Here is a 22,274-nt window from a genome sequence, read left to right on the forward strand (position 1 = left end):
GAGGCTTTGACTTGGCATCTAAGAAGAACTAAAGCTATACAGCTGAAAACCAAAGTCTTTATAAATAGCACATACCAGCTATGTAAAAGCGTTTTTGCAGGACACAGCCTCAGGTATTATAAACTGACATGACTTGACTTTAGAGAAGATACACCATTTTACATGAACTGAAGGATGTGACTGTAATATTTTACTGGCTGTCAAACATTCTTTTGCATGTTATAGTCATGTGTTTGGACATGAGAACGTGGAAAGGAAAGGAGAAAAATTGCAAAAACCTCATACTATGACAGTGAGTTAAGAGGGACTCACAGGATTATTTTTTTTACCTTGAAAATGCCATCAGACCTGATGTTTATTCCTCTTGTGCTTACTTAACTTTTCTGAAAGAGATTAGCTTAGAAACTATTTTTTCTATGAAAAAAAATTTTCATTCTTTCAGGTTGATCCACTGTGATTAATTTATCACAAGGGCAACACATTTAAATTTAGTCTGTGATGACTAACTCCAATACTGATGAGATAACTGAGAGGAAAGGAAGGACAAGAGGCTAAGGCTCTTGCATTTATATGAACCACAGAAACATGTATCCACACACACTCAAACAGGTTCCATTAAACACAAGGGGATCCATGTCCATGGAAAATGAAAAGTATCTTTGAGAACTGCCAGTGAGGTTGCTAATGTCAGAGAAGAGAGGAAGGTGAATCTCCTGGATTCTGCTATTACTAGAGGTAAATTCATTTTATGCAATATATTTATTATGTAAAACATGCTACATATATATATGTTTTTATAGATATATGTACAAATTGCCCAACACTGGCTTATGGCATTCAGCCCAACTTTTTCGGTAGTTCACTCACTTGAAAATCTTTAATAAAATCTATTTATGTGGATTTTTAGTAGCTTAATTCAGATATCTTCAGTGCTCGATGAGTAATAGAGGTACAGGCATATCTGCTCATTATTTTCGCATTATAACTGCTACCAAAGAAGATATTTATAGAATATAAGTAAATATTTGATTCAGTAACATTTACAATCATAGGTAATTTTTTCAAACATTCATATCATATTCTTGATCAAAAGTTTGTTTGTAAAACTATCAATACACAATTCAAACGGTTCTGCATTACATCATTTTGATTCCCTCTCACTGCTTAAAAAGTTGCAAGGATGGAAATACATGTACTTGGCTCAGCCAGCCACATTAATTCTCATTAGAAACAATAAAGAGTGCAAGAAAATCATTATAGAAAGTTTGTAATAACCAACGTGCTGAAGTTCATGTAACAATTTAGAGGAACTGAACAAGTTCATAACAGCAGAAACCAGAGTGTAATCAAACAACAAATCCATGTTTAATTACAACCAACAATTGTGTGCTTTAACCTGGCTGATTAAACAAAATTTTTTTTAGAACTTTCCTAACTCTTTATTGCTTCTTTATAAAAAGAAGTGATTCATGGTATATTTGTGAAAATACAAGGAAGTACCTTCCTACCTAAGACAAGAAAGATCAAGATCCATGCTGGTAAAGGGGTTCTACTCTGCTTGCTTTGCTAAAAATAAATACTAATTGTCATCACAGAATGAGGCTTTCTGACTCAAGTGCAAAATTATCCCTTGAATAGAATAACAGATTGTATTTTTTTTTTTAATCTACTTCCCGCTTACAGCAGCTGCTTTTAGAGATTTTAAAAGTAGTGTATGCTTAACTTGTGAAATAACATAGATCTCCCACTTTAAAACAAAAGGCTGAGATGACTCTTACACCAGATGGGTTCTGGTAGACTAATGAAGAGAAACTTAATTTACACTTAAGAGAATGTTGGGAAGAAAATTTCAGAGAATATAAGGGAAAAAATAATTAAAACAATGTACAAAATTGTACCAACACAAATTATATTAGTTGTCTTTTCTCTTCTTTATGGACTTATTTTTATAAAGCCGATTTGAATGAAAACAAACAAGTTTCGCCATCTACCTCATAATCCAGGTCCAGGTAATCAAATTCCCCGTTGGTTCTGAAGTGCTGCATGTGTCTGTCCAGGGTGAGATTGATGTTTCTCCCGTGGCGCTCTATGATGATGGAGTGCCAGTGGTGATCATCCAAGAGGCTGCCTGTCATCACGGATGTGTGGCCATAAATAGAGCCAAGCTGGTTGCTGCCTAAGATGGGGATAGAAACAATAGCAATTCTCACCTCATACCAGTTAGGCAAACATTTTCCTTTTGCTCTATCAATATTTCATCTGAATCACACCAGACACACAATAAGCTGAAGGAAGTCAGTCTGCTATGAAGCTAAGATCTGCCCAGTGGAGAGTTGCTCCCGTAAATACAAATAGCTAGACCAAATACACCAAGTATCTGATAGGTGAACTGTATAAATAGTTATTCATAATAGTAGTTATTTGGAGGTGAACCAGAGAAGCAATATCAACTTTCAGTTGTAAAGTTGCTTTCAACTAGGGGTTGTCTGTGTTTTCATCTCTACACTACAGAAATGAAAAGCTGTCACCTTCGGGCCAGGTCTTGAGCTTCCCTGGAATCGTACTGATTTATGACTGTTCAGGAAGACATGCCTGATAACAGACTTTGGTAACAAAAAGCTCTTTCAGTCTGAGTTCTACATTTTTTAGGCTCTGCCAGCATAGCTATACCAATGAGCATATAGTAAAAGACTCAATGCAGACTGAGTTAACAGCAGCAAAAATGTCTTCTACTAAGATAGCTTGTTTTGGTCTTTCCTCCTGCAGCAACCTTCCTATTCTGGAAGTCAAACTACTAGCAAGAGTACAATTTTTCAGTTCTCTGCTGCGTTTTCCAGAGGCTTTTGCCAGCGCAACTGTGCTAGTCAGAGATCACATCTTATTGCAATCTGACTGGCACAGCTAAGCCAGCAAAGGTTGACAGCATGGATCTCAGCTGAAGCAGCAAATGACTAATTCAGCAGTAAGTTTAAAAAATTGCTGCACTGCTCAATACCTCAGTGCAATCTTCCATGTTCTGAATACACGAGGACCTAAAGCATTTCTGGAGCTGAGAATTTCTTACCACCAAGCACACCTGCAAGTTAGACCCTAAGGTTTGTGCATGTTGACAACACATTCTGGCAAATCACGCTTCTATGGCTTAAGACATTGCTACCCCACAAATGACGATATTGCCACTGATCTTTCAACAGCTGTTGGTTTAAAAAAAAAATAATAAATTCCATGCATGTCCATGAGCCTCAGTTTCTTCAATGCTAAGTCAAATCCAGCACAAAGCAAAACCTAAATCCACCCCCATCTCCCCATCTTCCCTCCCCCATGATATTTGAAACTAAGTCACTGGATTTCACCAGGCAAAATGAACATCCTTTTCCACTGACTGGTGCTAGACTCTCAGGGAGAGGATGAATAACACCATAAAACATTAGACTGAACTGAAGAATATGAAGAAACTGGAAATGAATGGGTTAGTACTGCAATTAAAATTGTTAAAAATAGACAACTGCTATAGGAAAATGTGCTTTCCTCATCATCATCTGTGCATGTTGATCTTTAGAAAAAGAACAGGAGAAAATGCTAGTGGAAATAATTACTATTCAATGTAAATAATGAACAGAATAATTTACTCTTCACGTGTCTGTAAGAGAACTAAGGAAAGTTACACGAAATCTTTTCTAAAGCTCTTTGAAGGGAAAAAAAGATAATACTTTAAAACAGATAAATGTAGGATTTTTCATAATAAATGTACTTTATAAATCCAATCACTCATGAGTCTTTCACTGGGAAGGAAAAAGGAGGCTGGAACTAGAGTAACATATATAGGATTCCATAAGAAGATTGCCTGATAAACTGATATGTCTTCTTTCCTTTCCTACTCTTACTTCTCAGATTCTAGGAAGGCTGCTGAACTTCAGCTTCCTGTGGCCTGTAGCTTCCCAGATTGATACCTTTTTTGCTGCAGGGTTCCTAAGGGTGACCTTTATTCCTCTAGCACTGATGACAGTGACCTTCTCTCACACAAAGCCACAGCTGAGGCCAAATAGAATTCTAGCAAGGTTTTTTTTGTTTGTGGCAAGTTTCTAATGACAATACATTGCTGATCCTGTTTTCCTGTATGATCTTATGTTTATGGTATCTCACATAGAGTAAAAAGGAAGGAGTGGAACAGAAAAAAAAAAACACATACAGAAAGCGAATGAACACAATTTCACCAATTATTTGATACATGATGTGGTTTACCATATTACTGGGGAAAAAAGGATGTAATATTTGACCTAAAATTGTTGTGGCAGTTAAAAAGTATCCAAAACTAAATCACAGCATACCTAAATTTAAATTTAGAACAAGTTTGGCTTTCTTCAGTTCCAAGGTGATGTAGTCTCCTTGCTGTCCTTCTCCGTGGAAGATTACACCTTCGCTTTCAGAGGTCTTAAATTTCAGAGAGATGACATCTTTCAGTGTTTTCATTTTCTTGTTCCTGAATCTGTATGGTAACACTACATGGCCATCAAAATTGATAACATCAGCCCCTAAAGGAAAAAGCAAATAACATTGTTGATGAGTGATTATATATTCCTTTGGCCACTGGAAAAACAGACATGCCATATGTAGATTGTACCTGAACAGAATAAAAAATGTGCAAGTGTGATATGCATTGTAAATACATTTTATCTTGACCATAATTCAACAATATAAAAAGTATGAACCAGGCAGGAGATAAATTTAATCCATAGGATATAAAAAAAGCAGATTTTGGGGGACAAATACTACAACTGTACTCAACATCTCTTGGTTTCTTTCAAATATAGTTGCTCCCATGCACAGTTTTCTAATTACAGTTGAAAATGAAAGACAAACTTCTGAGTGGTCATTAATGATTAATTTGATACCTCTTTAAAACCCAATATAGGTATCTGTGAGGACTGTAAACAGTAAAACATGAGCCCAATGAAATTGCCTAACAATTTTAAGATTCCTCAAACTGTATGCAAGCCATAGGCATAAGCCTTGTCTAGTTCAGTTTTACATGGAAATCCTGGGTAAGTTGTGAACTCAACTAATTTTGAGAAGAAAAAAAAAAAGAGTTCTGTCATTTGGGGTGACTTTTGTTCCTGGTTTTATTCAAAATCTGGGAAGAAAACTGAAGGATAAAACCACTGTTATTTAAAGTCAATCCAATATTCATATAAATGTTGTGTAATGACACAACAAAATTTGATGTTGTCTTGTTTTCATGATTTAATCTCTGGTCTAAAGAATGAGCCACAATTTTCCACAGGCGAGATCCACAGTAAAAATAGCTGCAGAACTTGATTCCATTCAATAGGTGTACTTACACTGAGTATTGAATCTTGTCTTTTAAGCAGGGCTTGGTAAAAGATTGTAAACAGATATTGATCTCTAAAAATGGATATAGTGCCTTAGCCACTATTTGCACGATCATTTCATCCTCACTATTCACAAATGACAATTTAATTAGTCACTAAGCAAAATTCCTAAAAAGGAATTAATAAAATAATGTTCATTTTTTAAAAGAAAAAAGTATTTCCCACCCACATTCCTCAAAAAATTCACATCTCTTATTGACATACCATATTCATACCAGTCATTTCACACTCTGAATGAAATGAAGGATGGCATTTTATCATATATTCTTCAACCACATTTGATTATTGCCTACTTCTGTGGGCTGCTCTTCGGTGACTGCTTGCAACTTTTTAGAATTCCTAACTTGGTTTTGCTATTTTACTGGAAAGTAATTGAAGTCTTTCAGGCCCCCTCAAAAACATAGAAGCAAACCTACTCCTCTTGTGTAATTACCACAGCAGAATCTTTTAAAACTCCTTTAAAACACTTTGTACGCTATGCCGAAATAACTGCATATATTTCAATTTTACTTTATATGGGTGACATTAGCTGATTATGCTAAAACCTGTTGCCTTTGTTCTTACAACGTGTCAAACACACATTTAAAAAATGCTTACTTTCAACTAATCTCCGAAATGTATTTTACACCCTGAGAAAAGCCTAAACAAATGTCTGCATCCATACCTGTGTCAAGAATTTAGGAACCACCAAAATGGTCTGCTGAGTCAATTTTTACCAGTTATGTCATCAACTGCTATCAAAGAAATGCTTATGTATAGCACCTGGTATACATAATCTTATATACATATATAGCTTATACATATGCTTATATATAACTTTTTCACATTCTATAATTTCCAGAAATACTTTTCACGGTGATATAACAGCTATTTGAGTGTCAAAGAAGAGCATTCGATCAAGCATCATGACGTTTAGCATTTATTTTCTTAGAGAAAAGTATGTAAAACCACAGCCAAGATTTCACAAATGATTTCTATTTCTTTGTTCAGTCAAAAAATCCACAATCCATCTTGTATTCATTAACTAAAACACACCCAACTGAGACTGAAGTCATGTTGATTAAATGCCTATTTATACATCCTTACATCATTGAGCATAGCAAGTTTTCAAATATAAAGACCAACGCATTATACTTCCATCATTCAGGATTTTCCCCACAAATCACTAGTATAATAAATAGTTCTCTGCTACTTCCAGGTTGTTTGTTTTGCTGACACAATGATTTTCTGCATGCTGATGAAGTATGTGATATGTGTTTCTGGTTGATATAACCATTTGTCCTCTGTACATCTTTAATAAATCTGTATGTATAATCACAATATGGTTATTATCCTCAGTTGACACAAACTGTTTACTCTCTAGGGATTATTACAAATTGAAGACGTTAAGAAGTTTGCTACCTTGCAGAAACTATGTTTACAGTTCCTAAGACATGAGGGAAGCATGACAGTGGACAGTTGTTGACCTACAGGTCCACCTAATTTATATTAAAGATAAAATTATGGATCCTGCTGCAGCATGGATCATCAGAACTTATGATTTTACCTTTAAAATGCTGCTGCTTTTTAAGCTTAAGAGTTCAAAAGGTAAGTAATGTTTTCTGCAAACCAGCATCAAGTATATGTATTTCAGAGTCTACCTGAGATCAAAACATGTTATGTCATACTCACTCGTGGTCAGACATTGGCATGGATACAAAGGCCACTAGTATTAATGGAAGGAGCATTAAACATGTCAAAAAAACTGTGTTAAGCCTGGAAAGTAAGTCTAATCACTCTGCTTACCTTTTCAAGTTAGATCAGAAAAATTCATAGAAATAAACTTTCTTTCTCTATTAGCAACAGCCAAAGGCTCCATAATATTCTTCCTGTAGGAGTCAAAGAGATCTAGAAGACTGAGGATGCAGATTCTATAATGCAAGTTTCCTCATGTCTCCATAAGACATTGCCCCTCTCCTTTTTTAAAAGATTAATAGACATATGCAATGCATTTCTGTTTCACAGTAGTTTTTTAACATATTTGAATTGGTAGCAGCTGACTGTTATCAAACAGATGGGTAATAGTCATTGAAAGATTTGAAGGATCATTCCAATGGCCAAGATTTATATATTTTTTTAATGCATAGACTTTCATGGATCACATCATTGACCCATTACCATGTCTGTGGAAAGGAGATCATAGGGAAGAATTTAAATTTCTGAATTTTTAGTTCCAGCCACTTCTTCAAATTATATAGAGCCATATCCTGCCTCTCCCATAGCATTCTCTCACCCTTAATTACCAGGCTAGAAATAACCTGTGCCATGTATAACTTCCATTCCTGCCATTACTTGCATCACATAACTGGAAGCACAAGTTCTAGACTCTTCTTGCCATTAGAAAGAAGACAGACAGGTATACAGAGATGCTATTTGCACAATAATCATGTAGTGTTTGTTCACCTCTTCTTCTGATTAGACAACGAACTAAGAAACTCGGACCCAAAGGTGTCAGATTTGTTGTTAGCAGATGACCTCTTCAATGAAACAGATTACAACCATATAACTTGAACCTACCCCCAAATCTTCCTAAACCTGCAAAGAATTTTGATGAAATGATAAACTTTGACCCTTTTATTGTTTATCCCAACTAAATGATGAAGACATTTTATTCAGCACATAAAACACGAGCATTAAAATTGCCTGCAATATCCCATATTTATTAGTATATAATATATAACTCGTGTACATCAAAATGCAGCAATATATATTAGAAATATCACTTTTTGTTATAAAGCACACCTTACAGTATGCATTCCAATAATAAATACTTCTTAAGCTCTAAGTGCAACTAAAACTCTCAGCCTGATCTGGTTCTTCTGAACGACACATTCCAGGAATGTGAATCAGCTCAAAATTAAATATGAGAATGGCATGTTGTATTTGTGCTGCGAGAAATCCATTAAAAAGTTATCAGCATGCAAGGAAGACACATTTTTTCAGGCAGAGATGCAGATGTTGCTCTCAGAAATGAGGCCACCGAGGTTCATATTCTGAGTCTGTATTCAGAAGCAGTAGTATGTGATTTCAGAGGGGGGGTTATCTTGTATACATTCACGACTCAGGTAAATGCATTACTTCTGGAATTTGTTTTGAAGAAACAAAGAACACAGTTAGAAAAATATTGTAACAGAGATTATATCAACCCTTGTTTTTGCTTGCCTTACAAGCTGTCAAGAGATCCAAGAGACACCTTCTTGATATTTTTATACATACGTTTAGAAAAGAACTTTTAGAAAAGCACAATACCTGTTCATAGAGAAAGTATCTACATGAAAGTCACTGTGTTACCACAAAAATCGTACTTCTGTGTAAAGCAAATTTGCTATACAGATTATACCCTTTTGAATCTACATACAACTGCCTTGAACAAATGCTACAAATGAAAGAAAATTGATGGACATTACAGCTTAAGCAAACTTCATAATGAATATACTTCGTAAAAAAATATGATTCCATATAAAATGTCAGAGATTCTCTTCCATTAACATTTGTTAACTTTCCTTTCTGATAGTTACAGTAACCCCACTTTGTAACATCTGCAAAAGTTACCTTAGCAGTCAGGCATCTGATCTAGAGCTGATCAGCACAATGACTTGACTTCTGTGGGTTTGTGTGTTCACAACATGTTGCTCATGAAAATGCAAGTATCCCTTTCATACCTATGCCACTGTTACAGTTATGCATACATCTTCTTCACATCATTCATTGAAGCAAATTCACATCACAAACTTTAACAAAGCTGAGTAAAGTAGCACATTTTTCCAAAATCTGGCCCCAAATTGCTACTTTTTGAAAATTATTCAATTAAAAAAAGAAACAGCACTAATCTTTGATTAAGCAGCCTTTTTTATGCATAGCTATGCTGGCAGCATGCACATGGGTCTGCATGATAATTCAATCACCTAAAGATTACATAGCAATTATGTTTAAGAATTATCATATGTAGAACTGCTGTAATGACTTGTGTTCCTTCTATGATGACACTCAGCTATTTAGTATCACGATAATTAACATGACGCAGAATAGTACTCAGACAGCAAACCATATAATTCCTATAATTGCAGTGTAAATATATAATTTTTCTCATCCTTAGCCACTCAACTACCAGCATTAGTAGGAAAGAGACCTAAGCCATTGCATACAGTATGTTCACTTGTGAACAGTGAAGTCTGTTCTCAGAGGTTACTGCTGCAATGGGGGAATTTTGGTTTGTTTTTTTTTAAGTGCAAAAATAGTGAGAAAGGGGAAAGAGGGAGAAAGACGACAAAATGCAGAAAGATGAGGGAAAAAGAAACCGACATTATTTTTTAAAAAACTTACATTTAAATAGGAAGTACAGCTATGATGACTTTCAATTTGATTTCTCCCTTATTGGATTTCCTACAATATGGATGGACTGGATAATACTATTGACCTTTTAAAAATATAACATCACTTCCATTTGGCTAGGAGGATGTGTTAGGCCTTATCCCAGTATATGTCTGAGACGCCACATTAAAACCATTTCAATAGTTAATAGCATCACCACATTCATTTTTCCTCTGAAAAATAATAGTCAGAAAGCCTTAAAAATATCGTCAGGGAAATGGGTGACACATGTTACCCCATTCCCAAATCTCAAAGGAACCTAAGTCACCAGTCATAGGCCTCCCTATCTACTTTTGTCCTGTACTTTCAGCCATGTACAGGATTTAGAAAAATTTGGTCAGGGAACCAAATCTGTTTAAAGATATTTTATTTGGAGCTCCAAAATAATTTAACAATTGATTATAAAGTAACAACTTCAAATCAATCTCAAGCTCCAGAACTTCTCTATTTCCTCCCTTTCTTGTGAGAGAAATGTAATTATCCTCAATGTCAGCACCTGAAGGATGAAGAAGTGGTCATTCACAGACTCAATATCGAGACTTCAGCACAGCTACTTAGCTACTTTGCCTGGAATTACTAAAAAATCCCTGCTATCAGACACAGTAAAACAACACTGATCAGAACAAAGCAAACCAGCAAGGTACCGTCCAGAAAAATGCTTACCATACAGCAAACAAAATCAACATTATTCATCGCAAATTTAATATGTACACATATTTTTTAATTGCTACTGATCTGTGGATTCCACAAAGCCTGTACAGAATATTTCACTGGGATTAAAAATACAAAAGTTCTGTACTACTGATCCACAGCGACCTTAGGTGAAATTTTCTCACTCCGTTATCTCTATTTCATCTGCTTAAATCTTCTGGTTAGATCAAACAATTTTTAGGGGAAAGATCTTCACTTCTATCATTCTTTTCTTACTCCATAATGTGACCCTTGTGTCTGATGTACTAATACTATAGTAATAAATAGCATTAACCATCCACCGAGCATCTATCATCTGAAAACATCAGAGATGCATCAAAGCATCTCTGGCTGGGCCAAAGTATTCCACATGTGTAGTTCCATTTCTTGTTGCTATTAGTCACGGGTACTAAAATATCATTATGACAAATGTAAGCACATAAAGAGTGTATTATTTACATATTTTAACAGCAAAAAATGAGGTTTTCTCCTAACAAAGCAAAGTATAAGGCTCAAAATTATTCCAAACCCATACTCTCATTTTGTTATTACTCACGATCAATTACATACACAGAAATTACTTCAGAAGACCTTCATCTACTTTTTCAGGAGTTCCAAATACTGTCAACATGATAGCATGTCAAATTTGTCACTCGAGTCCTAGCAGCTCGAATCTCAGCAGCACCAAGTTAGCCGAGGTCATGTTAGAGATGCATTACTACATCTCATTGCACCAGAAAAATGCAGAAGCCGTGTCCCAGCACAGCAGTCAAAAGATTGTCTCCTCTTTTATGCTTTCTTACAATAACGCAGAGAGCCAAAGGTACCGTGTTTGAACATTGCCTTCAGGCACTACAGTCCAGCCGTAAGGACATGGGCAACTGTGGCTTGAAATCTGCTGCAGCAAAACTGACACTCTTTTTACTCTCTTCTTCAAAAGGCAATGCATCTGCCACAAAGGAAACCTCTGCTCCCCTTCAGCCCCCCCCAAAAAAAACCCCTCATACAGATACAGATGTATCTTGCATATACAATAATGTATACCTCTTCATATTCTAGAACCAAAAGGTAAAGGAAAATCAATTTTAAGTTTCTGTTGCCTGCTTAGCTTCCACTGCACTGAATCTGAATCCGGCTGTTATCTGTCAATAACTCCAACCCTAAGTGATGTCAATGCTTAAAAAAGAAAAAAATACATTTGCTATGAGGTTTGGAATTTTTTTCTTGCTTTTCTTTACATTAGATATGATGTATATATGGCAATGCGGTATCAAAGTAGCAAACAATGTTTTGTCAAAGTCTATTTTTAACTCAATTCTTCGGTAAAACCCACAAACTTTATTCTTATATTTTATATACTTGCCAGAAACTCAGAAAATAAATCTGTGAGGAAGTATTCCCTAAGGTGGCGAGAATGCTTTGCCAGTTTCTGAGTGCAATATCCACTGAAGATATGCCAACAGCTCTCGGTTCTTTTCAAGTTTTCTCTGATTTTCAAAGCACAGGGATTTTTTCCTATTATTATTATTATCATCACTGCTGTTGTTATAATGCCAGTATACTACTACTCATTTTGCTATCTCTTGTGTAAATGTCTTCAAACATGTGGTTCTTCATCTAGGCTAATTTAATGTCTAATAAGAAACAAATGCAACAAGTTAAAATGAATAAGCAGTAGAAGAAAAATAAAAAGGAAGGAAAACAATATAAATAAATGTAATCTAATGAGTTTGGCTAAAAGTCCCCTCCCGCTTTTTTTTTTGTTTCTCAGTAGGACAATTGTGTTATTTCTCTAATTTTTGTACCTATATTGCTACACAAACTAATTGTTGCTTTAGACAATAATTTTGTGATGAGTGTATCCACCAGTGCAGTGCTCTGAAGAGTTACACCTAACTTGGGGTTAGATAAAGATAAAAGCAGGTTCTCGGGGAAAATCTGGAGATCTGGCAAGGCATTAGTTACAGCACACACAGAAGAAAACACTAAAACATAAAAGACTTATGAACTCAGCCTAAGCCCCCAAATATGCCACCAAATTATTGCCTTAAGGCTGTGCGTAAGAAGGATAATTTTTCAAGAACTTAACACTATGGTTGATGATTTTTTTTCTGCCAGTCCTAATGTAACATGAGATTTTCAAGTAAATGTTCTTTCATTAATACTTCAGCTTTCTAAAAGACAACTTCATTTAAAAACCAAATGGGAACATTTTTAAATATGTTATGTTTATACTATGAATTGGATAAATGAGGCAATGAACATGTTTATAGTACACTTTGCAATTCAGCTTTAAACTTACGCATCCCTACCACAGTTTACAAACTAGACGATACTGAATACTATGCTCATATAGCGGACTACTGACTGTACCAGAGAGAACTGAGGTAAGACTGCAGTTCAGTATAATCTTCAGCTCAGACAAAAACTATTCCTTCTGTAATCTACTCTGGTTTGTGACTCCAGAAAGTTAATTACCATGCATGGTATGAGACACAATCTCTTTGAAGAACTCTATTCGTAGGGGAGATAAGAGGAGATTGAGCACCACAAAAAATACAACTTCCATGGCAATGTGTTTCTCTCCTTAATTCCAATTATTTAATTGCTTAAACAATGAGTTTCTCAATTTTTTCCAACCAGAAAATCTCTGAGCTTACCTGTATACTGTAATGATATTTTATAAACAAGGCTTTTTAACAGAGGTATTTTGTCCTGAGAATGTAATTGATCTTACTCTCGATGCCCACTTAATTATTTTTAAAATAGTTTTATTCAAATAGTTGAAGTTCAAATTAGAAAAAGAAATTGAAGGCAGTTCTGAAGATCTGCTGAATCCTGAGGTTGGAGACCTGGGTATTTCTAACTATCTTTGAACTATAAGGTGCAAATTAAACTGCGCAGTCTTCATCACCTCAAAGTCATACTAGCATGAACATCATCTGTATTCATCACTGATAAAGTAAGAGCCGGTAGGTCATAAAATCATTACCTTTTACCAAAAACTCCTCGAGAGTTTCTGGTTGTAACAATCACGGTTTAGTTGGTAATTTTCCAGGTCATATTACAAATAGTATTCACCAAACGGACAAAACAGAAGCAGTTTAATAGATAAGGTTTTGTACTTTAAAATGTTTTCTTATGTATAGCATTGCAACTATGCACTAGAAGCAGCCAAATGTTCCCTATGATTTATTATTTTCTAGCTATGGTACTTCCAAATAAATTTGGTAAAAAATACATGTATAATTGAAATATTCTAAAGAAACTCAGCTTTTTGTCTTTTATCATGGTGATTTCCAAGTCAGAAGTGTTCCTCACAACCATAAATACATTTAGTTCTATCCTGCATTGTGAAACCCGTCATTTGATATTGGATCTCAATGGGAACATTAAAGCGTATAATTAAACTCTGAAACCAGGTACAGTAAAGAACTTAATTTACTTGAAAACAGCTAGTCTCTACCAATATTTTCACTGTTTATTAAAAAAGTAAATCACAAGAACTCCAGGTCAATAAAAAAGGACAATTCTGATTCTTACATTGCAAATGGCCAAAACAGGTTTCAATCCTTATTAAACTGCTGAGCTCGCTCATTACTTAAGGAAAAGAAAAACTACAGCAATGAAAGAAGCTGTATTGCATCATACAACATTTACACTCAGTTTACTCAGTGAATAAATGAGCTACAAAATGGACAAGACAATCTATTAAAACACTAAGGAAACGGATGACTAGCTGGAGCCCTTGTTTTAGTGTTTACAGCTGCATGAAAATGGGAAGATGCACAGTTGACCAACAAAATACTGATATAGAATTTCTCTTTCTAATTTCTCTTTGAGCTGATGTCACACAAGTCTGATGGTCTAATATCTTTCCACATGTCTTTTAATGTCTGGATGCTCTAAGAATACTTATTACTAAAGGCCACGTTCCTCTTTCTGACTCACATTCTATATCCTTTATTCACATAATCACTCTCAAACAAATATTCTTTACTTCTTCCAACCATGGAGATAATTTAAATTGAACTTTCAAAGGGAGCAGCATACACACTGACTAAGGAATATACAGAAGAGACAGTTTCATGCTGCTGTACTCAATTAAATCTCACACAGTAAAAACCTCACCATCGTCATTTGAATGTCTGCAGTTGACCCTAAAGAGCAAGGCGTGCAAGACTGAGTCTCAGTTTTGGCCAGAGGACACTCACATTTATTCTAGTGAGTAGCCTCACTATTGTCTAAGGCACACAGATGTGCGCCATTAAAGGCCATTTCTAATGGATGTATAGTTTTGCCTTCTTTCTTCCAACTGCCAGTCTTCCGCTAGTACTAATTCTGTCTTGCCGCACATTTTATTTTAGGAAAAGTGACACTAAGATGGAGCATATTGCTATTTTCAGCTACTGCTTTTCAATTAGAAATTATGAGTTAATAGAGGCAAATTCTTTAGTGGAATAACTCTGTGCATTTATAAGACAGTTCAGTTTCATTGTTGTATTTCCAAATTGCTCAGAGACAAATACCTTGTGTTTAGCACAGCATCAGAAAAGCCGACCACTGAAACGCAGTGTTGGGGAAATAATTCAAGACTAGTAATCAAGCCAATTATTTTTCCTCTCCTTACCTAACATCCAACATATCTAAGACCATGCATATCTCTAATATATTCTTTAGTCAATGTCATCTTGCACATTGTCATGTAAGAAAAGGTATTCGTTTCCAACTTGCAAGCCATAAAATTTGAGCCCCAAACTCTGTTGCGCATGGATCAAGTGGTGAACCTAATGGTGACTGAATCCAGTGTTTTCCTATTCCTCTGTATATATCTCAGTATGTATAATTAAAAAATCCCACTCATATTCAAGGTTATGAGTCAGGGCTTTATTTTCAGATGATCTAAGTTGATTTAGTTCCGCTTTGGTGAATAAGTGAATAAGTGCTTTATTTGAATAACAATAAGCAAAAATATAAGGATCTAGTACTGCACTGGCATCGCTTGGAACTCTGTTTACACTCCATAAAAAAAAAATCCCCAAATAATTCACTATACAGCAATATGAATGCTCAACTTGTGTTGTAACAAGCACATAGAATGAGATAGTTCCCTGAGAGGGAAAGAAAACCACAACTTTTGCTTCAGAAATGCTTTCCATGACAGGTAGTACAGCAGGTAAGAGCAGGTAATCACAAAATCATTAAGGTTGGAAGGGATTTCTAGAAATTATCTAGTTCAACGCACCTGCTCAGAGCCTATATGCATATTTTATTCTGCCAGAAGCACTGAGTTTCAGGTACCGGGGCCTTCCCCTTTTTTCCTGACCTGAAACAGGAAGTGGGACATTTGCTTTTACCAACAAGTGATTTTTCTTCTTTGTGTTTATCAGACTGCTCTTTCCAGGGTCAGTGATATATTGTGTCCCACTCCTTGCCGCCAGACGTGACTTATCTATAACTTCTAGCAGGCTTTACAGCCTAAGATTTGCTGGTGTTGCAAAGTTTAAGACCTGCAAATTCCCCACTTGCCAGAACAGTTCTGAAGAGTCTTTCTTCAGTGCGAGTTTGCTTATGGCATCTCAGGCGTGCGACTGGCTGTTCCTCCCCTATGAATTGCAGCATGCATTTCAGGCTTCCCTGCACAGTCAGTGCCATCAATTCAGTCTCCTCAACTCTGGATTATTCTCCATCACTAAAGGCCAAAAAAAAGTCAGAAGGATGAGAGTTTCTTCTCAGCAAGAGTATAGGGGACTCCATCACATCCAGTTAACGCCGATTAATGAGCAGCAGGTGAAATACTTACAATCACAGATACTGTTGTGATTCTAGTTCTTTATCCACTACTACTGTTTTACTTTTTCCAGCCTAATATGTTAATTTCATTTAACTTTTCAATCTCTAAAGTAAGTACACACACTAGAATCTAAAACCATTGCTTTGTTTCCTCAAACGTGTTTGAAGTGACTGTAAAGTTACAGACTCCTGACAGAGCCTGTAAGATGCAAGAGACAGTCATATATTTCAAAAATAAAGGGAGGCTGCATAACAGCATACATATAGCTTTTCTTTTATGTGGTAGCATTTTTCTTGTTGGGAGCATTAATGTGTTATTAAAGGCAGCCAAACAATGTTTGCAAATGATTTGAAACAATACTTTTATTCTCTCAGTCTTCAAATTATGCAACATTTTTTTCAGATGATGGAAATACTGAAATACATTTGTCAATAGGTATTTCCAAAAACCTGCTAATGAGTTTATTTGCTTCTTAAAAACAATTCAACCAGCTCTGTATGTTAGTGACTCTCACTACAGCAAATACGCAAGTTCACACAATGGATGAAATTTCATAACTGCTACTTAAGGTATGATCTATTATGTTTAATAAGCAAAGGGAGAATAACAGTCAAGATTGTTCCAGGTGGGTAAGAACTGCACGTAAACGTGTATAGACAACTCGCTCCAAGTTCATAAGATGCTGCTATTCAATCATGAAGCAATGAATGCTACACATGAATAAAAGAGAAAGAGGCTTTTTTTAAACTCAGACGTGGAAAACTAAATTCCATTGCAAAGAATTGCCATGTTCCCTTCTTTAAAACTGCTCTTCCTTTGTGCTGGAACGAGGCGCTCAGAGAAATTTTTCTTACAGAATTTGTTGTGATGGATCCAGTGTTTGAACATTTTTTTTCACCCTTTATCCAGCCAACGTTGTTTAGAACAAATCAAATAAGTAAAGCACATAGCAGACAAGTCTCTGTTTGTTACACTGAAATACAACCCGACCTCATATGCAATATGATAGCCACGTATAGCATACACACATATACTGGATTTGGTTTGTAAAGGAAAATTACTTCCTTTCGGGTTTAACAAATTATGGTTATGTGTATATAAAATAATGGAGAAAAGACTTTATCTAAAAAGAGAAAATTCTAAATAAAGCAACAAGTAATGGACATATAAGTTTTTGTGACCTCTTTCTGTTTGTGTGGCAGCATCCTAAAATGAAATATCAATGCCAAACATAAATGCCATTCAGAGGTTATTGTCAGGATATCTTAAAACATGAGTCTTCAGTAGATGAAAACTGCATAGAGGTTACAAATCTGACAATTCATGTTTAGTTTGTGCATGCAACAGCTCTTTGTGTAGTCAGTGCCATTGTCCCTATCAAAAAATTGCTGAAGCAGCAGGAAAATATGTAAGCTTCCTGACTCCTGACTTTCTTAAGATGTTCTATCAGAAACTAGATTTTTAATCACTAGACTTATACCAGTGAAGGATTAGGCTTCCATCTATTTAATAAAGACAACTGACCAGCTCCTACTCCACGCATCGATATTCCTCTAAGGAAAAAATAAACAACTAAACATACATTTGACTTTTTTCCTCCGATGAGGCATAACAAATTCTGAAATAGTGGTTCAGAGGTCAATGTTTAGGTACTTACAAAGATGCGTCTTTGATGTTCAAAAGCATTAAGCAAAGTCTACTCTGTCAGAAATCAATGGGAGGAAAATAAGCCATTTTATGTAAATGTTTAAAATGATAATCAGGTTCCTATGCATTTACTTCAATTTGAAAACTGCTTACTAATTACTGCTATCCAAGCAGATGTTTTCATAAGAAATAACTTACAATTCCTAACAAAGAACCGTCTTCTGAGTCAACGGAGGCCTTACACATATTTCAGAAAAAGAGTACCCCCCCAAGACTATCTCCACTGCTTTTGTTCTGCTTACAAAATCATAGTCTTCAATAAACTCTTTGATCACAATTTGATTGAAATAAGATAATTTAATAAAATTTTTTACAAAGTCTCTGTACAAGCCACTAAGTATAAGACTTTGCCCAAAATAGCATACTGGTAACTTTTACAGAAGTACTAAAATTATATTTAACCTTTGATTTTTGCTTATGGTTTATGACCCATTAATTTCTGGGGGTTTTCATCAAAAAGTAATAATTGCTAACAGAAGATTGCAGACCAACAAGGCAGTATTGTACAGATGAGAAATGCAGACAATATGTAATGTGTAGCAAGTGAATCTGAGTTACCACTTGTACTTAATCACAAATAAGGAGAAAAACCCCAAACCCTTACTGAGTAAAAAATCTGCTCTACTTCAGGTAACAAAACACACATTCTTAACAAAACCAGAAGGCTACTTGTCCCAATGACTAATATTTAGAGGTACTTTCACACAATCAGCTTCTTTCATTTAACTTTCATTTTGCAATCAAACAAGTAAGTGCACTGAAGGAATACCAACAAATGGTACACATTGTATCCATGAACAATTAAAATTGCATGTGCAATTCTGTCCTGGTGCTACCTATGCATGTCTGTGTTTACATCTAGGTAAATCTGTTATTATTCTGGTCCATTATCATTGCTTTGGGTAAATAGCTCTGCATCATTGTCATCTTTAAAATGGTAGACTGGTGCATGTTACCAGGCTGCAAGGAGAACGAATTTTTGAGCAGAAAAATAACACTCTGTTATAAATGCTAAAATTGAAAAGTGCCAATTCAGGGCCTTCTAAAGGAGATAGTCCATATACCACTGCTCTATTTTTTTGAAGCCTGTGGGGTTCTTTGCCAGGGTCATGTTTCTGTCTCTGCTCTTCTGCTTGTCTAAGCCATTGCACGGAATAAAAGAAGGACTGTCCACAGTATTTTATAGGAGATGTATCTGATTAGAAATAGAAGCCCAAGGAGAGAAGACACCCAAACTACATCTCCTAAAACTGCTTAGGAAGCAATTTTGATTTTTTGGAGGGGAGAAGGAAATAATTGTATAAAAAATGTTTATATTGGCAAGTTTTGTTTTGGAATGGATTACACATATTTTCATTTCTTTTTTCAACTGTTGTAAACTCCCAGAGAAATCAGACACTACTCTTACCATTGCATCTAAACAACATTTTTCCATCACAGAATATAGCTTCAGTGGAAAGTTTTTGACCAGGTGTACTTGCAACAAAGCATAAACACAAGAACAAAAGGTAAAAGGTATGCACGTTTTTTTTTCAGGATGCTGTAAGAATTTTGCAAGATGCCTATAGTAGTGAGGAAAGAAGAATTTTGCAGAGATAAAAACCCATGCTGTTCAAATGACATGCATTACCAGTCCCAGTTAATTAAGGAGTTTACAAATGACTGCTGTTGCTGCTGAAGCTCTGCTCAATCAGAGATATCACATGATAGGGAACTTAACCAAAAATTCTTTCTGCTCAACTTGACAGATACCACACTACTGTTGGGACAGTTCTGAGGAGTAAAGGTGCTTCAAAGAGGCATAGTTATAAAGCAATCTTCTATTTACTGTAAAACATAGGAAGAAGGCACAATATTGACATACATGGGTCTGTAAGAGCTCTTCTGTCTGTGAATTTTATGTTACAACAGCAGAATACCTCTTCATTAACTGAAGGCTGAAGCCTTTGAAAAAAAAAATCTTTAGCTATACTAAAAATTACAAACTTACAAGGTCTTAGACCCCCAGTTTCAATTCTCAATGTTTTCTACCAAAACCTTTTTTTCCTTACTGAATTTTCTAATTCAGCTATTTAATCAAATTTATTTTGAACATTTTATTTTTAAAGAAAAGATGTAATAAAAGTTAAAACAAACAACAAAAAACAAAACCCTTCCACTCATTTCTTTTTATCAGTATGGGTCCTTCTTGTAGTAAGTTTTTGAGTCCTTAGAACTGTTTTCTTCCAAAGATCCTTGATCCCTTGGAGCACTGCTGTGCACGCAGATGAGTAATTAAAGCCAAGGGGAGATTAAATGGACTGTACACTCTTTTCATTCAGAGGTGCCTAAGCTGCTTCAGATGGCCTTGTCTACACTGAAGAATTCTTACAAGAAAATCCCATCACTACCAAAGCTATTTATTAAAGCTCCAGCAGTATCACTATTGTTTTGAATTTTAGAGTAGATTGCTTTGTAAGAGCAGTACTTTCAAGCGTATGTGCTCATATCCTATGTTAGCATCTATGTTTGTTATGGTAGATTTTATTTGTTTACTGCAAAATGTCCTTTAGCATAAACAACAATTCTTAGTTTCTCCAAATCCTACGGGCAACCTTTATTCAGCCTTCTATGCTTTTAAGGAACAGCCCTGCATTTCTTCTAAACAGGTGAAATAAAACATTGAACAATACTGATATTTAAACTGACCTTTACAGAGAGACAACAAATATACTATCCCACTGACACAGGGAAGTGTTGTCCGAATTATCTATCTTTTCTTTTACAGGCTCTGTATACAAGTGACTCAGCAACACATTTAGAGTTGGTTCATACTGTAATATAAATTATATTTTAAATTAAAGTCGGGAATTTCCAGGTTCTTTTTAAGCTCAACAAGGGAAAAGATATCTCTTTTTGCTTCTTCTGGATGTGTCACACATCTTCAGAGCATGATGTACAGGTGAGTTTTGTAGTCTGTTTTTTGCTCAAGGGACATATGAAAGTGTGGTATCCAGCTTTTGAGTTAATATTTACAATACTAATTTCTCATTGCCTAAGGGACTAATGGCAAAAATCTCACTGAACTCAATGGGCATTTCTCAGGTAGTGTATGTCCTTCATGTACATAAGGGCTTTCAGGCACAAGCCTTTTTCATTGAACTTTAAGCAGTAAAACATAAAAATGAAACAGTAAAGCAATATAAAATAAATACACGAGTTCAAAGTGTACCTTGAAATAAAAAGAAACCTACTGGTCTACCAAGCCCAGCTCAGTTCAGCGAAGAGGATGAGAAGAAATATTTTGCCTAACTACCTAAATAAATAATTACACAGCTCTCACCCTAATCAAGACCAGGCAAAGACAACATTTTGATCCTTGCTATTGGACTCTCATTACTCTGAGATGCTTTTCCTTAGAAAACTGGATGAGATGTATCAGAACTGGTCAAATATACTGAATATAAATCTGTTATAATTTAATGCAACTCATGGGGCAGTTATAGATCATTGAGCCTAAGTGGTGTTTCAGGTTTGGTTGGTTTTTCTTTTCCTCTCTTTTTTCTTCACTGTCTACCAGTATAATGGGCCCTTTTGCCCTTTATGTTATATTGTTGTGTTATTTGCATTTTCTACTTCACGCAGAGAGAGCTGCCTAATTAGGAAGACCAGAGTGAGATTCTACAGTGTTGCTGTTTAATACTGTTAGTTTATCTGTTAATTAATGTGCTACTCTTTCCAATCTAATTAGATTTTTTTACTGCAAAGATAAGTCAGTAGAATCATTACAAAGAAATACGGAAGGAGGAGGTTGGTGGGAGGCTCAGAAATATTTGTTGTTAGAATTTGTTATGTGTGATGTACATAGATTTTTTACTGTCTCCTCTTCTTTCACTCATGCCCACAACCTTATCAGGCTTTTGTTAAGAAGGATGCAGTTCATTTCCCATAAATAATTCTGATTTCCACCAGTGAGCTGCTTCTCTTCTCCATCTCTGCCATGCCCCATCTTTTTCTTTTTCTGCTTCTTCCTCAACTTTAATACCAAGACTATCTTTTTTTATGTGTTTGCACTTCACAATTAAGTGCCTTAAAGTTAATTTACAACTTTTGTGAAGTCATACAAAATGACACTTAACAGATACACTTCAAAAGGGCCAGACTGCACGTACTTAAAAGAACTGAAGATGAAATCATAGTCTTGTACTTCACTTACAACACTGTACAGATATGAAAAAAACCACAGAAGATGTTGTCCAAACCAAGCTCCTCCTCTTTAGAATTTAGCGTTCACTATGGTTGCC

The 22,274-nt window shown here is 35.4% G+C and overlaps 1 protein-coding gene across 1 annotated transcript in view; it reads right to left on the reverse strand.

Annotated features, from left to right (window-relative positions):
• The window catches only part of CNTNAP2 (contactin associated protein 2), a gene marked incomplete at both ends in the record, with an annotated part of 1,160,915 nt that overhangs the window by 602,636 nt on the left and 536,005 nt on the right, over positions 1-22,274 (reverse strand). The window contains 2 exons of the mRNA XM_082479539.1: positions 1,992-2,176; positions 4,329-4,532. Coding sequence (XP_082335665.1) covers positions 1,992-2,176; positions 4,329-4,532 — 389 coding nt within the window. The remainder of the gene's footprint in view (positions 1-1,991; positions 2,177-4,328; positions 4,533-22,274) is intronic.

This window comes from Vanellus vanellus, assembly GCF_965231255.1.
Source record: "Vanellus vanellus genome assembly, chromosome: 2".
Taxonomy (NCBI): Eukaryota; Metazoa; Chordata; class Aves; order Charadriiformes; family Charadriidae; genus Vanellus; species Vanellus vanellus.